The sequence below is a fragment of the Oxyura jamaicensis genome, chromosome 15 (assembly GCF_011077185.1).
Source record: "Oxyura jamaicensis isolate SHBP4307 breed ruddy duck chromosome 15, BPBGC_Ojam_1.0, whole genome shotgun sequence".
Classification (NCBI taxonomy): domain Eukaryota; kingdom Metazoa; phylum Chordata; class Aves; order Anseriformes; family Anatidae; genus Oxyura; species Oxyura jamaicensis.
In genome coordinates, this window is record NC_048907.1 from 1,809,239 (window position 1) to 1,822,607 (window position 13,369).

Consider the following 13,369-nt stretch of genomic DNA (forward strand, 5'->3'; position numbering starts at 1 on the left):
TTTGGGGGGCTGGGGGAGGGGGGAATCGCCACCTGCGTGGGGCATGGCGGGGCCCTGAGTGCCCCCAGAGGTGTCACTTCTCCTCGGGCACCGCCTGCTGTCGCAGGTCACACGCTTGCGGTGGCTTTGCGGTTCTGCACCCATTTCTGGATGGTTTCACGAGCCCCAGCAACCTTCCCCCCCCCCAAAACTGTGGAGCTGCTGGAGGGCCTGGCAATGGGGAAGCCCCACTTTTCCCAGGCACGGATCCCCCCCCCCGCCTCCTCACACCTCCGCTCATCCCGGAGCAATTCGGGACGGGCCGATCCGTTCCCGGGAGCGCGCCGCCGGATCCGGCCCCCCCTCGGTGCGTGGGTCACAGCTGGAGGAGCAGCTGGGGACAGCCAGGACCTGGCCAGCACGGCGCTGGGGGCGGCACGGAGCGGCGGGGGGACGAGTTCCCCTTCCGCCACGCACCTCGGGGGCGTCGGGGGCCAACATGTGCCTGGCTCGGGCTGGCCCCGTGCCTGCAGTCCCCTGGGGTACGCGCGCTCACGTGCCGCGCCGTGGCTGCGCTGCGCGTCCTTGGGGCAGTGCTGGCCAGGATTTTTGCTCTGCGTGGAGCCCCGGGGGGGGGTTCTGCTGCCTCAGCGGGAGCCCTTTGGTGTCCTTGCTGGCAGGGTGTCCCCCACGCACCCTGTGTAACATTTTTGGTCCCTCTCCTCCGTGCCCGCTGCTGTGGGGGCTCAGCGGGCAGCCCGGGTGCGGATGCCCCAGCGCAGCCCGCGGGGACCCTTTGGTGCCGATCACCAGGAGCACCAAGCTCACGGCCGTGAGCCAACAAGGGATGCCCAAATCCTACCCGAGGGCTCCCACGAGGGGCAGGGGGGAGCTGGGCCGTGCGCGAGAGCCTCTAAATAAGGGTCTGTGTCCCCACATCCTGCCGCGGAGCATCGCTTCCTCCTTCTCAGGCACGGGCCAGCTCCGTGCCAAGGCAACGTCTGCTCTGTTGTGCCACAGGCTGAGGTTTTGCTCATTCTCCCGTCGGCAAGACGTGCGTGTCCTCCTCGGGATGAGAAAGCTCAGCAATATCCACGGCCCCGGCCGCTCGCCGTGAAGTGGCAAAAGCCCAGGGCTGCTGGTAGGATCCTAACGGGGCTGTAGCAGGGGAGATGTAATCCAGCCTCTGCGTGCGCAAAACCCCCGGGGACTTGGCGAGCTGGGAGCTTCAGGTAAACACCTCCGGGATTTTTATATTCATCAGGTGGTGCCCGGGCAGGGAGCGGAGCAATGTCTGGGGTGTGGGGAGGGTTTTGCTGCAGCCAGCAGAAAATCTTTCCTTTCCCAAGGGCACCGCAGCCAGCCGAGGCTTTTCTCCTCCCTGTTATTATCAAGCGGGTTTGGGGTTTGGCTTGGCAGAGGCTGGTGGTGACCTCCAGGGTCCCAGCGCGTGCCGTGTGCTGGGGTCCTGGAGGTCACTGCCACCCTCATTTTTTTGTGCTTTTCCATTAAAAACAAAACCATTAAAAAAAAAATTTAAAAAAAGGTTTTTAGAAAAGATATCTGCGCCCTGCACGTCAGCAAGGAGCGCCGTGTGTGGGGAAGCTGCGTGGAGGGGCTCAAGCAAGGGGCTGAGGGATGCAGTTTGGGGAGAGGGGGTCTTAAAATGTCCCCTTGGGGGGGAACAAGGAGAACGGGGTGCTTTGCTTTGCAGCCACACGTTGGGGAGGTTGCTCCTGCACATCGGGGGCTTTCGGGGTGCCCCCCTCCTGCTCCGGGGAGCAAGCAGGGCAAGGGAGCTGCGCTCTGCCTGACCCTGAGAGCCCCCCCAGCCCAGCACGGCCACGGCTGTCCGTCTGGCAGCAGGAGGGACAGACCGTTTCCTTTTCTTGGTTTCCTTCCTCTGTGCACCCTTGAAATCCCGAGCGGTTGGGAGCAGGGGCGCGAGCAGCTGGGGCAGTTTCGCAGGTGCCGTGCGAGCCTCGGCACGGGGTCCCCAAGCGCGTGCTGCTGGCTTTGTCCCCAGACAGCCTTGGTGACGCACGGGGCACCCTGGGCAAGCCCTGCAGCCCTCGTGTGGGACGCAAATCCCCCGACTTTACACCGTTTCACGCCCTCTTGCCCCTGCGTGCGACCGTGGGGACGCGGAGCCGCGGCCACCGCCAGGGCCGTGCCGCGCAGCTGGGCTCCTGGCACCGAGCCGGGCAGCCGGGGAGCTGCGACGTGCAGGGAATGGGGAGATGTGTCCCAGGGGATGGGAGCCGCTCACGTGCAGGGAATTTGGAGATGTGCCCCAGGGGATGGGAGCCTCTCGCATCGCCCAGCTTGCAGCCCTCGCCCTCTGTCCCGCACACAGGGCCGGGCGCTGCTGCATCCCGCGGGGCTGGAGGGAGCTGGGGTCCCCGCGGTGCTCTGCCGGTGGAAAAGGGATTTTTATTGGCCTTTTTACTGCCTGCTAAATGCCAGGAGCACCTAGAATTAGTAGCAGCCTACACATATATAAATATATAGACAAAAGAAAGAATAGGAGAGGAGAGATCTATTATCTGGGAGGCAGCTCGCGTCATCTCAAGCAGCACAGGAGCATAACCTGCCCTTTTTAAAGCAAATCTTTGCCCCTGCAAGCTCTCTGGTTTCTCCCTGTAACACTGAGCCCTTCATGAGAACAGCGTGGGGAGGGGGGAGCGCTGCCCCCGGGCACCCTGCAGCATCCCCAGCGCTTCGTGCAGGGCAGGGTGCCCCTCATCGCCCGGCTCCTGCAGCACCCCAGGGTGAGCACGGTGTTGGTGGCACCCACTGCTGGCCGGAGCGGGGTGCCCTTGCTGTGGGGGTGACCCCGCACGCTGCCCGTGTCCCCGTGCCACAGCCGGGGGCAGCTCACAGAGACCTGACCCGTCCCGTCCTGACCCAGCCCGCGCAGCTCTGCCCAGATAAACACTGACTCATGCTGTTATTCTGTCCCACCCTGGGCACAGCCGGCTTTTTAAGGCTGCCTTTTCCAGTTATTCCTTTTTTTTTTTTTTTTCCCTGCTCACACGGCCGGGGAGGGAACCTCGGCACGGGGCCTCGTGCGGGCAGGAGCCGGGGGTCCCGGCGGAGCGGGGCAGGGGAGCTCGAAGCAGGGACGCACCCGAGCACCGTGGATGCAGGTAGGGCTCGGGCAGGGCTCGGTGCCTCAGTTTCCCCTCTGTGCCCCCATCCTCGGCCTCAGGGGCTGCTGCTCCTGCTGATGCCCAGCAGCTGGGGATGGCTGTGCTGGGGCTGGGGTGCTCAGGGGGGGCTGCAGCACGGGGGTCCCCACCAGCTCCTCTCCCCCAGGGACCCCCGGTGATGCTATGGGGCCGGGAGGTGATGCTGCGGGGCTGCTGTGGGGCCGAGGGTGCCCCGCTGAGATGCCAGGAAGTTTTTCTGCATGCACCTAATCTAAAAATAGGGCTTGAGGTTGTGGTTCCTGGCCGGCTCCTGTGTCACCTCCCCTCTGGGGGTTTAGCAGTGGCATGGTCAGAGCAATTTCTTTCCGCGCACTTTCTCGGTGTCCAGCTTGCGCCCAGGACGAGGGCTCCTTCCCGGGGCATCCTCTGGGAGTACTGAGCTGGGATGTCATGCAACCCCTCTCCCTGCCAGAGCCGTTGCCATGGCAATTGCCAGCTAAAAGAAAATGTGAATTGGAGCTGGGCACCCAGAGATGCTTTCCTGTTCCTTCCCCCTTTCCTCCCTGCCCCAGGTGCTGGCAGGGCCCTGCAGGTGTCTGGGAGCTGCCGGGAGGAAATGCAGGGCTCGTGGGGACCGCCGTGGGGCAGGCGCGGGGGGATGCTGGAGCCGCTTCTTCGCCCCCATCCCACATTGGGTCCAGCACCAAGGGGACACGGGGATGTCCCTTGCTCAGCACCGGTCACCGTGCGGCTGCGTTGGGACAGGGAGCGAGGGCACGGAGGGGGGAAGGGGGGGGGGGGAAGCTGATTCAAGGCTGGTTTTCAGCCTGCATCCAGCAGCTGAAAATCATTTGTGAGCATCCCGCGGCGAGCGGCAGCCCTGCGGTGGGATCCGGCCGCGCTCCCCCTTTCCCCAGTCACATCCGTCCTCCGCGCGCCCGAGCCGGCCGCGGAAACGCTTTCGCCCAGAAAAGCTGGATTTGAACATTTCTGCTGTTCCCTCCGCTTCCTGTCGCCGTCCCAAGAACAACAGCCCTGACCTCATCCACGCCGGGCGCCCGGGGACGCCAACGGCCCCCGGGGGTCCCAGCCCGGTGCTGAGCTCAGCCCCACGGGGTCCCCGGAGCAGCGCAGCTGCGTGGATCACGGGGAGGGCGGCTGCGTGCTGGCAGGCTATTTTGGGTAGATCCTGCGCTGGTTTCTGGTGAGGTAGGAGGACAGAGATGAATAGGGAACAGGGAGGAACATGGTTTTGGCTCAGGCGAGGTATTTGCAGCCCAGAAGGAACATTGAAACGCTCTCACGGTTGCGTGGGGGTTTTTGCTCAGACAGAGGTTTGCTTTTTTGCTGTGAGGCACGAAGATGGTTCGCACGGCCACCCCTCGGGCCCTGCCTTTTCGGGGCGGGAGGGCAGGTAGGGATTTGCTGGCCGACTTTTCCGGCTGTGTCGGTCTCTCCAGCTCTCGCCCCCGGCGCGCGGAGCCGGCAGCCAGGCTCCCGCTGGCAGAGCGCATCTCTGACGTGGAGAGGGCAGGGGATGACGAGTGTGGGAGGAAGCAGGATTTGTGCAAAATGGAGAAAAATAAAATAATAAAAAAAAGAGCTTTGATGCCTCGGAGCCCAGGCTGGCAGGAGTGGGGCTGGGTGACCCTTGCTGACCTGGCACGGGCAGGATGCTCGCCGTGCACCCGCTGCTGCAGGGACCGCGTTCAGGGCACGTTCACGTGCCAGGACTCTTCCTGGGGGGGTCTGGGGGGCTTCTTCCCCATCACCTGCCTCGTACCTCTGCCTTAGAAAAGTTAAAAGCCAGTAAAAGGGAAAGAGGGCGGGGAGGGGCAAAACAAACAGATGATTCAAATAAATAATCCATTAAACACGGCTCTGAAATGTCAAGCTGAATGTCACTGCACTCGCCGGGCTCAGGGACTATAAAATAACATCAAAGAGCAGCTTTTCCGTTAAAAATGGGTGAGTGGGCACAACCGGGGGGCCTGCCCTGCCCGGGTCCCCCCGGGCGGAGGAGCGGGGTCACGGCTGGGAGCAGCAGGGGAATTGGGGTCCGGCGGTTCCCTGCTGCTGGGGACGGAGCTGTGCCACCAGCGGGGCCACACGTGCCACCCGCCTTCGGGACGGCGCTGCTGGGGGAGCTGCTGGGCCGTGAAGGTGGCGGCTGGCACGGCTCCTTGCCTGGGAACACGACCAGTCAGCGGCACGGCCGCTGGTGCTGCTGATCCTGTCACTTCCCCTGGGTCATCGGCTTGAATTCCTCCTTTCGGCCATCAAGGGTTGGCTGGGGCGAGGCTTTTCCAGCTCAAGCTGGAGGGCGAGTTTTGTGCTAGCACTGGGTTAATTGTGGCTGGGGGCAGCCCCAGCAGCAGCTCCAGACCAGGCACAGCCCCAGAGCCGCTTCCCCGGTCACCGAAGCCGCGCTGGATGCGGGACAAGTGATGCCCTTCGGGGCGTGCGCCCATGGGCTCTGCACCACTCGGGGAATTGTCCCCTGGCCACCTTTTCTGGCACAGGGAGAAGCCAAGGGGCTGTGCTGCATCACTCCTGGAGGGGTTTTAGCATCCTCCTGGCCTCAAAATCCATGGGGGGGGGGTGGATGGGACCTCTGAAAGCTGCTCCTGCCCTTGGCTCCCCCAGGGCTCGAGGCCCCGCTCCCCACACCTCCGTGTCCCCGATGGGAGCGGCAGCGAGGGAAGGAAGGGGCAGAGAGCAGCGGGGCCGCACGGGAAGGAAAAGCCCAGGGAGAAACAATAGCTTAGCGTACAAACACACCGCGGGCTTCAGAGCCGTGCCGGCGGGGAGGATGATGCTCGGGGGGGGGGGGGTGGGAACTTTGAGCTGAAACTCCCCAAAAGCAGCAGCGTGCAGCTGGGTTCGACACAGAGCCCTCTTCTCCCCAGAAGAACGAGCTCGGGTATGATGTCTGGGGCTGGGACTTGCCCAGAGCTCTCCCCCCTCGCCGGCTTGGCGTTAACCCACCGCAGGAGCCCAGCGTTTGATTATGGCGAAAGGCACCACAGTCAGCATTTCAAAACACCCAGGGCACCGGTTTAATCAGAGAAATTACCCTATTCGGGTCCAGCCACCTCACGCACGTTCATGGGTTTAATTTCTTAATTCTGCTTCCTCCCCAGCCTCCTCCGCCCGAGGGCGAACGGATTTTGCCTGATCCGAGCCGTGATTTTGCAGCTCCGAACCGAGGCAGTGCAGGTGAGGAGGGAGCTGCTGGTCCTGGCTCCCCGAGCACCCCGCTGCTCCCGGCAGGAGAGGTCCACGCAGGGACAGCTCCAGGGCCACCTCGGGGCTCCCCTGGCCGTGCCGTCTGGTCTAACCCCGTGTGTTTCTCAGCAGGAACCACCCCAAGAGCCCGGCACCGACCGGGCGGCGACCCTACGATGGCGCTCTCCAATCTGTCCGATTACTCCGACGACCTTGATAACTACAACGACTACCTGGATTACACCTACGAGGAGTCGAGCAGCGTGTGGACCAGCCCATCCCACGACCCAAAGGACATCGCCAGGATCCTCTCCGTTGTCATCTACAGCGTGTCCTGCGTGCTGGGCATCCTGGGGAATGGCCTCGTCATTGCCATCATAACCCTGAAGATGAAGAGGTCGGTCAACGCCGTCTGGTTCCTCAACCTGGCCGTCGCCGACTTCCTCTTCAACATCTTCCTGCCCATAAACATCGCCTACACGGCCATGCGGTACAACTGGATCTTTGGGACCGTCATGTGCAAGCTGAACTCCTTCCTCCTCATCCTCAACATGTACACCAGCGTCCTCCTGCTCACCACCATCAGCTTCGATCGCTACGTCTCGGTGGTTTTTCCCGTCTGGTCCCAAAACCATCGGTCAACCAACCTGGCCTACTTGGTCTGCCTCATCATCTGGACCGTCGGCATCATTATGAGCTGCCCGTCTCTCGTCTTCCGAGACACGGCACAAGCCCGCAACTCTGTGATTTGTTTCAGCAACTTTTCCCTGTCCAGGAACAAGTCTTACCAAGCCCTGGCGCTGATGAGGCACCGGACAGTGAACATCACCAGGTTCCTGGCGGGCTACATCCTTCCCATCACCATCATCACCTTCTGCTACGTCGCCATCGTCTTCAACCTGCGGCGAAACCGCCTTGCCAAGTCCAAAAAGCCCTTCAAGATCATCGTCACCATTATCGTCACCTTCTTCCTCTGCTGGAGTCCCTACCACCTGCTGAACCTCCTGGAGACAGAGCCCGACACGATCTCGCGCTCCGTGTTCGAGATCGGCATCCCCATAACCACGGCGCTGGCGGCCTCCAACAGCTGCATGAACCCCGTCCTCTACGTCTTCATGGGCCAGGACTTCAAGAAGTTCAAGGTGACCATCCTTTCCAGGCTGGTGAACGCCCTCAGCGAGGAGACGGGCCACTCCAGCATCGTCCACAGGAGCTTCTCCAAGATGTCTTCGATGACCGAGAAGGAGACGACAGTCCTCTAGGATGCCCACCAGGATGGTGACCACCCTTGCTGTGGATGCTGGTGTGGGACGAGCACGGTCTGGTGCTGTCCTACAACATGTTCTTTGACTGGTCTTGCTGCCGGGGGGCTGCCAAGCGCTGGAGACCCCCGCTTTGTGCTGCCCGATTGCCCCGAGCTGTCCCAGCTATTTAAGAAAACCTTGCAGGACATTTTTATCTATCGTGTCACCGTGTGGCCTGTCACCTCCATCCAGGGCTCCCCTCCGTTTTCAGGGACGTTTTCAGCTCGGAGGAGATGCCAGCAGCGGGCCGTGCTGGTGCCCACGCGAGGACAGAGCGGTGGCCACGGGTGACGCTTGGGCCCGAGGTGCTGAGGGCTGAGTTACGGGCGCTCTGCGAGGAGCCCACGTGCTGGACAGGCTCGTGACAAAGGGAAAAAAAAAAAAAAAAAAAAAGAGCAAAAAGGGGCAAACCAAGTGAATTCCTTGGCGGGGGACGTGTCTGAGGACTGCCTGGCTGTGGGCAGCACTGCGGACAACCGGTGGCACTCTTCCCACGCCCCGTGTATGCACGTAGCTCCTTACTTCAACGTTCTACGGCGTGTTGGTACTAGCACAACTCGATTTAGCTGTGATGTGAGCACTCTGTACCCGGCAGAGGCACCAGAATAAACGCAGTGCCCACCGAGCGCTGCGGGACGCCCGCGCAGCCCTGGGGAGGAAGGTCCGTCCGTGCCCCAGTCCGCCCAGCACAGCGGTGCCACTGGGGGTAATGGGATGGGGCTGGAGGTGGAGCAGGGGCCAGGAGGGCATGCGCCCTGCAGGGCTCCAGGATGTGCCTCCCTAAGGGGGTTTGGCTCTCCCTAACCAGAGGAGCCAGGCGACCAGCACGGCTTTTTGGCCAAATGGCAGAAAAGACGTGGAAAAAAATCGTTTGAGGTTTTTCTTTGAAAAAAAAAAAAAAAAGCCATTTGCCTCAGAGCCCAGTGCCTTTGGCACTATTCAATGCTGGGTCTGTGAGTCCTGGAGGGTCCTTGCAGAGTGCCCTGGTAAAGGATGGCCGAGCAGCACCTCAATCCAATTTCATGCACAGTTAATCTGGGAGATAATTCACGGTCTGGGCTTCTTGACGGTGACAAACGGGTGACACCGGAGTCACTCTTATTTACGGGTTGATTTCTCCGTGTCACCCCCAGGGCCTGTAACTCCTGGAAGGCCAAGGAAGGACCATGTCCCCACCACGTAGGTGACAGGGGGGAGCCAGCTTTGGGGACATTTTGGGTGCCCCTGGGGGTCCCAACCTTCGCGGTGCCCCTAGGAGCTTCCCCACGCATCACCCACTGGGGCCATTGCAAGTCTGCTCGCAGGTGCACACAGAGGCTGGGGGATTCATTTTTTTCTTTAAAAATCAAAAGAAAAAAGACCAAACCGGGAGCAGACAAAAACCGATTCGCGAAGCCCAGGCACGGAGCTGCAGCACGGAGCCGTGGGGATGCTCTGGGTGCTCGCAGACACAGCCAGGGCTCGGATTATGGGATGGGGGGGAAACCTCAAGAGCAGGAGGTGCTCGTGGCAGAGGCTTTGTCCTTCAGCCAGGCAGGACACACAGCGAGGTCAGGGCACGCAGGACGGGGGGGACGCAGCCCGTCCCCACGCGCACAGCCCCCGGCAGGGCTGCTCCTCGCGGATCTTTCTGGGTGGATTTTGTGAGCCCATCCCATCCGTTAGCACAGCAAAAACCTCCCCAGAAAGCGGAGACTCGGTACCTACCCCTGGGTTAAGCCATCATTACAGTGGCAGCTTTGGAAACCTAATATTTGAGCTCGCCTTCCTGGGTGTTTGCCGACTTAACACAAAACCTGCTCTCCATACCAATACCCCCAACATGCGCTGAAGCTCAGCACACGAAGGGGAAGGGGCCCGGAGCTTTTCAGATGCTTCCTAGCGTGGATTCCTGCCTGCCTGCGGAACCACTTCAGCAGCAGAACCACTCTGTGCAGGCGCTTCCAAACCCTGATATTTTTTTTTCCCCTCTTTTGGCAGAAAATGCAGCTAAATATGGCCCTGATACTGCCTAAACATTGCAGCTGGGTATTGCCCCGATATTTTCTGAATATCTCAGGAGCCTCTTTCGAAATGCAGCTGGGTCGATGTGCAAAGAGAGTAATTCCTGTCCGGGGCTGGGCTCGGTGGCAGCCAGCCGGGGGCTGCAGCCCCTTTTTGGGTAGGACCCGGTGGAATTGGTGACATGGGACTGGGTGCACCTGGGAACGGTGGTGGGCTTGGCACCCAGAGCCACCAGCACCCCCACACTGTCCTGCAGTTTAGGTTGGGTTTGGGATTAAGGTTTTAGGGTAATGCAGGGCTGGCTGGGAGAGAAGAGTGGCAGGTCTGGGAGCTGGGACCCCCAGCTCCATTCCCAGACCCCCTTACCCCTCCCCAGGACCCCATCCCCACCCCAGGACCCCGTTCTCCACCCCAGCTCTCCCCACCCGTGGGTGTCCCATGCTCTGTGGGGCTCGGCACCCCCAGCCCCCTCCCGGCGTGCCAAACCCACCTCCCCCTCCCCAAATTCCTGCCTTTTGCCCACGCCCCGTAACTGCGGGGCTGGGGCTCGTTTCGCACGAGGGTTTGGGAAATGACTCCGGAATACACTGAGATCATTTCTGCGGAACACATTACCGTCCTTAATGACTGTTCTTTTTCAATTAGCTGTCACAGCCCTGAAATAAAGCTGTGCTTTACTCCTCCGATAAATCACACCCTTTATTTGGGATTGGATTTAAGGAAAAAAAATAAAAATAAACATGCTATCATTTCCCTTCCCTCAGTGCCAGGCGGGCTGGAGCCATGTTTAAATTATCTCTGCTGCATTCAGGCAGATTGTCAACTGTAAATTTTACAGAAAATAGTAAAAACGATAAATAAACATGCTTCTTTTGTAGCGGATGAATATTACTGCTGCTCAGATTTATAGCCCTCATCTCCCATACATTTTATAGCTTTTGTAAAAGTGCTGTCGCAGCTTCTGTATTATGCTGCTAAGGTGGTTTTTTTTATTATTTTTTTTTATTTTTTTTCCCCCTCTCATTTAAACAGCAACATGAGCTTCGTGTGCAATTTCGTCTGGGAGGAAGAGGAGCCCGGCTCGGGGCCCCCAGTTCATCACCAGGAGATGTCACTGGTGTGGCTGGGAACTGAGCTGCTCCCCATCCCCATCCTCATCCTCATCACACCCCCATCCTTACCCCCATCTCGTCCCTATCTCATCCCATCCCCTCCCACCGCCCCCAGGCAGCCTGCTGAGTGCCGAACCCACGCAGAATTGGGGGAAATGCGGGCGGTTTTGGTGCAGACGCCGTTGCCAGGGCAACTGCTGAGTAACCCATCCAGCCCAGCTGGCGCGGCGCAGGGGATGCAGAGCATGGGGGGTGATGGAGCCCATTAGATACCACAAAAAAAAAGGGGGGGGGGCTTTTAATGCAGGATGGATGCCAGGGGGCTGGGGACACCCCTCGGCAGCCTCCAGCCCTGCAGGTGGATGCTCGCCGAGGCTGGGACGATTTATTTGCTGCTTTTAAAAACCACCTTGGGAACTCAGACACAGCTGAGCAGGGTGGTTAGGAACAGCGAGAGCTTTGTGTGTGCGGATGCTGCAGGAAGGAGCCCGCTCCTCTTCCCGGGGGCAATGCAAACTCGGCTGTCGCGTGCCGGCCCCGGGGGGCATGCAGAGCGCTTGCCGCATGAGACGGGGCCTCTGAATGGTTCTGCCTCACAGGTTAATTGTTGGGGGGGGATTAATTATTTCCGTGGGGTTATGGGAGCGTTGTCCCCTTTGCACATGATGCCCCTCAGAGCAAGTGACGTCCCACACGTGCTTTCCTTGCTGCCACTGAAACTAGAGGCATTTCGGAAACTCCAGCCACGAGGGCGGCTGGCCAAGAGGAAAGGAATAAATCCCACCAAGCCCATTCTTTTTATAGAGCCCCAGGAATGATAAGAGGCGATGGAAATAAAGTTTGCAGTAAATCTATCGGCTCTCACTACGCTCCTGAATAAACCTTCCTTTAAGGATGCTGTAGGGGCAATAAAACAGCCAGGAAGGGGCCGCCCCAGGCGCCTGCCGGTGGTTCAGACGCGGGAACGTCATTAACGCAATTAATGCTGACGAGAGCGGGGCTGGGACCCGGCATCACCCCTGGGGGGGGGGCCCACAAAGACACGGGAAGGCGGGATAGCAACAAAACTCCTTTAATAGCCGGGTTGACCTGAGGATTTGTTCGGACAGAGGTAGGCAGCCCCGCGGCCGCCGCGGACCAAGGAGCGCGAGGTCCGGATGGTGCCCGCTGCCGGGACGGGTGCGCCCGGGCTCCTGGGGACCTCCGGCAAAGGACGAGGTAAAACCAGCACGCTCCTTACAAAGTACATTCGTGGGCGAGCGGCTCCCTTTGCCCAGAGACCCGAAAACGTGGAGCTGGGGGGAGGGAAGGGGTCCCCGCAGCCCTGGCACCCCGTCCTGCCCCCTTGGGCGGCGTCAGCTCCGCACACGCGTTAGAAAAATATAATTTATCGAAATTCTCCTTTTGCCAGCGGAGTTTTCTTCTCTCTCTTTGAATATAGATTGATAGGTGTCTATAGATTTCGGCCACATGCACTTGTTTCTATCGAGACCAAGAGTTCCAAGCCAATCCTTAAGGACCTAACTGTAGAAAAGGCTGCGCACAAGATATGGCTTTTGCACCTACGCCCGGAGGGACTCGGGGCTGGGAGGAGGGCGCTTGCATGGGGCAAAGCCGGGCAGGGGCAGGGGCCAGGGCCACACGCAGCCCTGCACGGAGCCAGATTGCAAATGGCATTTTGTGGGTGTGCACGGAGCTCCTTTAGTTTCTTCCCTCGCTAAGGACAGGAGGACACCGTGCCCAGCTGGGGCAGGAGCCGAGGCGGCGCTCGCCCTGTGCCCAACTCTGTGCCACCCGCTCACCTTGGTCTCTGTCGTGCCCATGGTCACAGCTTGGACCTGCTCCAGGTCACACCCAGACCCCCCAGCACAACACATCCCCCCCTGTGCCCATCCGCTCACCATCCCCCAAGCACCTTCCTGGGCGCTCTTCTGCCTCGGGAGCTTCTGGAACGAGGATCAGGTGCGTGTGTGGGGCCTCGCAGCTCCTCTGTCCTGGGCCAGCATCCCCATCTCCAGCACCACAGACGTGTGCCTGCGGCCGGGGGGCACAGGGAGGGTCCCCACAGAGCCCAGGGAGGGTGCCCAGCCGGGCACACGGCCACCTCGCCCCGCTGCACCCCTCCGTGCCCCACGGTGCCAAGTCCCCTGCCATCAGGACGTTCCTCCTCCTTTGGGATCAGCTCCATCCCCACCAGCAGGAGCCTTCCAGGGGTGGCCAGGGAGCGTGGGGACAGCCCCCAGAGCCAGCAGGCTCCGCAGGGACACTTTGGGCATGGTGCAAGCAGTGCGGGATCCACGCGGTGACCCCCTTCCCCTGGGACATGCGCAAAGAACCGGTTGCATTGCTAAGGGTGCTGCAGCAGCTGGCGTGGGAGCAGGACGGAGCTGCTCAGCCCCACGCTGCCCACATTTCCCCACTCCTCAGTGTCCTGACCGATGTCTGGCACGGCAGGGGACGAGCACAGGACCCCTGCCTGGCGGGGACGGGGACCAGTCGTGGTGCGGAGGGCGCCGTGCAGCCCCTCGGTGCCCAGCTCCGTGGAGGCGTCGGCCAAGCAAGCTCAGCGATGGCTGGGGAGCGTTCGTTT

General features: G+C 60.8%; 1 protein-coding gene across 2 annotated transcripts; it reads left to right on the forward strand.

Moving 5' to 3' along the window:
• Positions 1-2,760: 2,760 nt before the first annotated feature.
• On the forward strand, positions 2,761-9,174 carry CMKLR1 (chemerin chemokine-like receptor 1). Of its 2 annotated transcripts, XR_004754872.1 has the most exons (5): positions 3,826-4,545; positions 6,275-6,350; positions 6,492-7,626; positions 7,758-7,840; positions 9,164-9,174. XR_004754872.1 is itself a non-coding variant. In XM_035340993.1 (4 exons), exons 1-3 carry the CDS (start codon positions 3,123-3,125, stop codon positions 7,619-7,621), a joined length of 1,212 nt encoding a protein of 403 aa, XP_035196884.1. In that variant the 5' UTR covers positions 2,761-3,122; the 3' UTR covers positions 7,622-7,628; positions 7,760-8,056. The 2 variants fall into 2 exon arrangements, 1 of the variants encoding a protein (XP_035196884.1); XM_035340993.1 differs by lacking the exons at positions 3,826-4,545; positions 9,164-9,174 and adding an exon at positions 2,761-3,128 and having other exon boundaries at positions 6,492-7,628; positions 7,760-8,056.
• The last annotated feature ends 4,195 nt before the right edge of the window (positions 9,175-13,369 follow it).

Excerpts from the sequence above, each read along its gene's own strand:
- CMKLR1 (XM_035340993.1), top strand. Across the intron at positions 6,351-6,491 it reads TCCGAACCGAGGCAGTGCAG|GAACCACCCCAAGAGCCCGG; the intron begins GTGAGGAGGGAG and ends GTTTCTCAGCAG.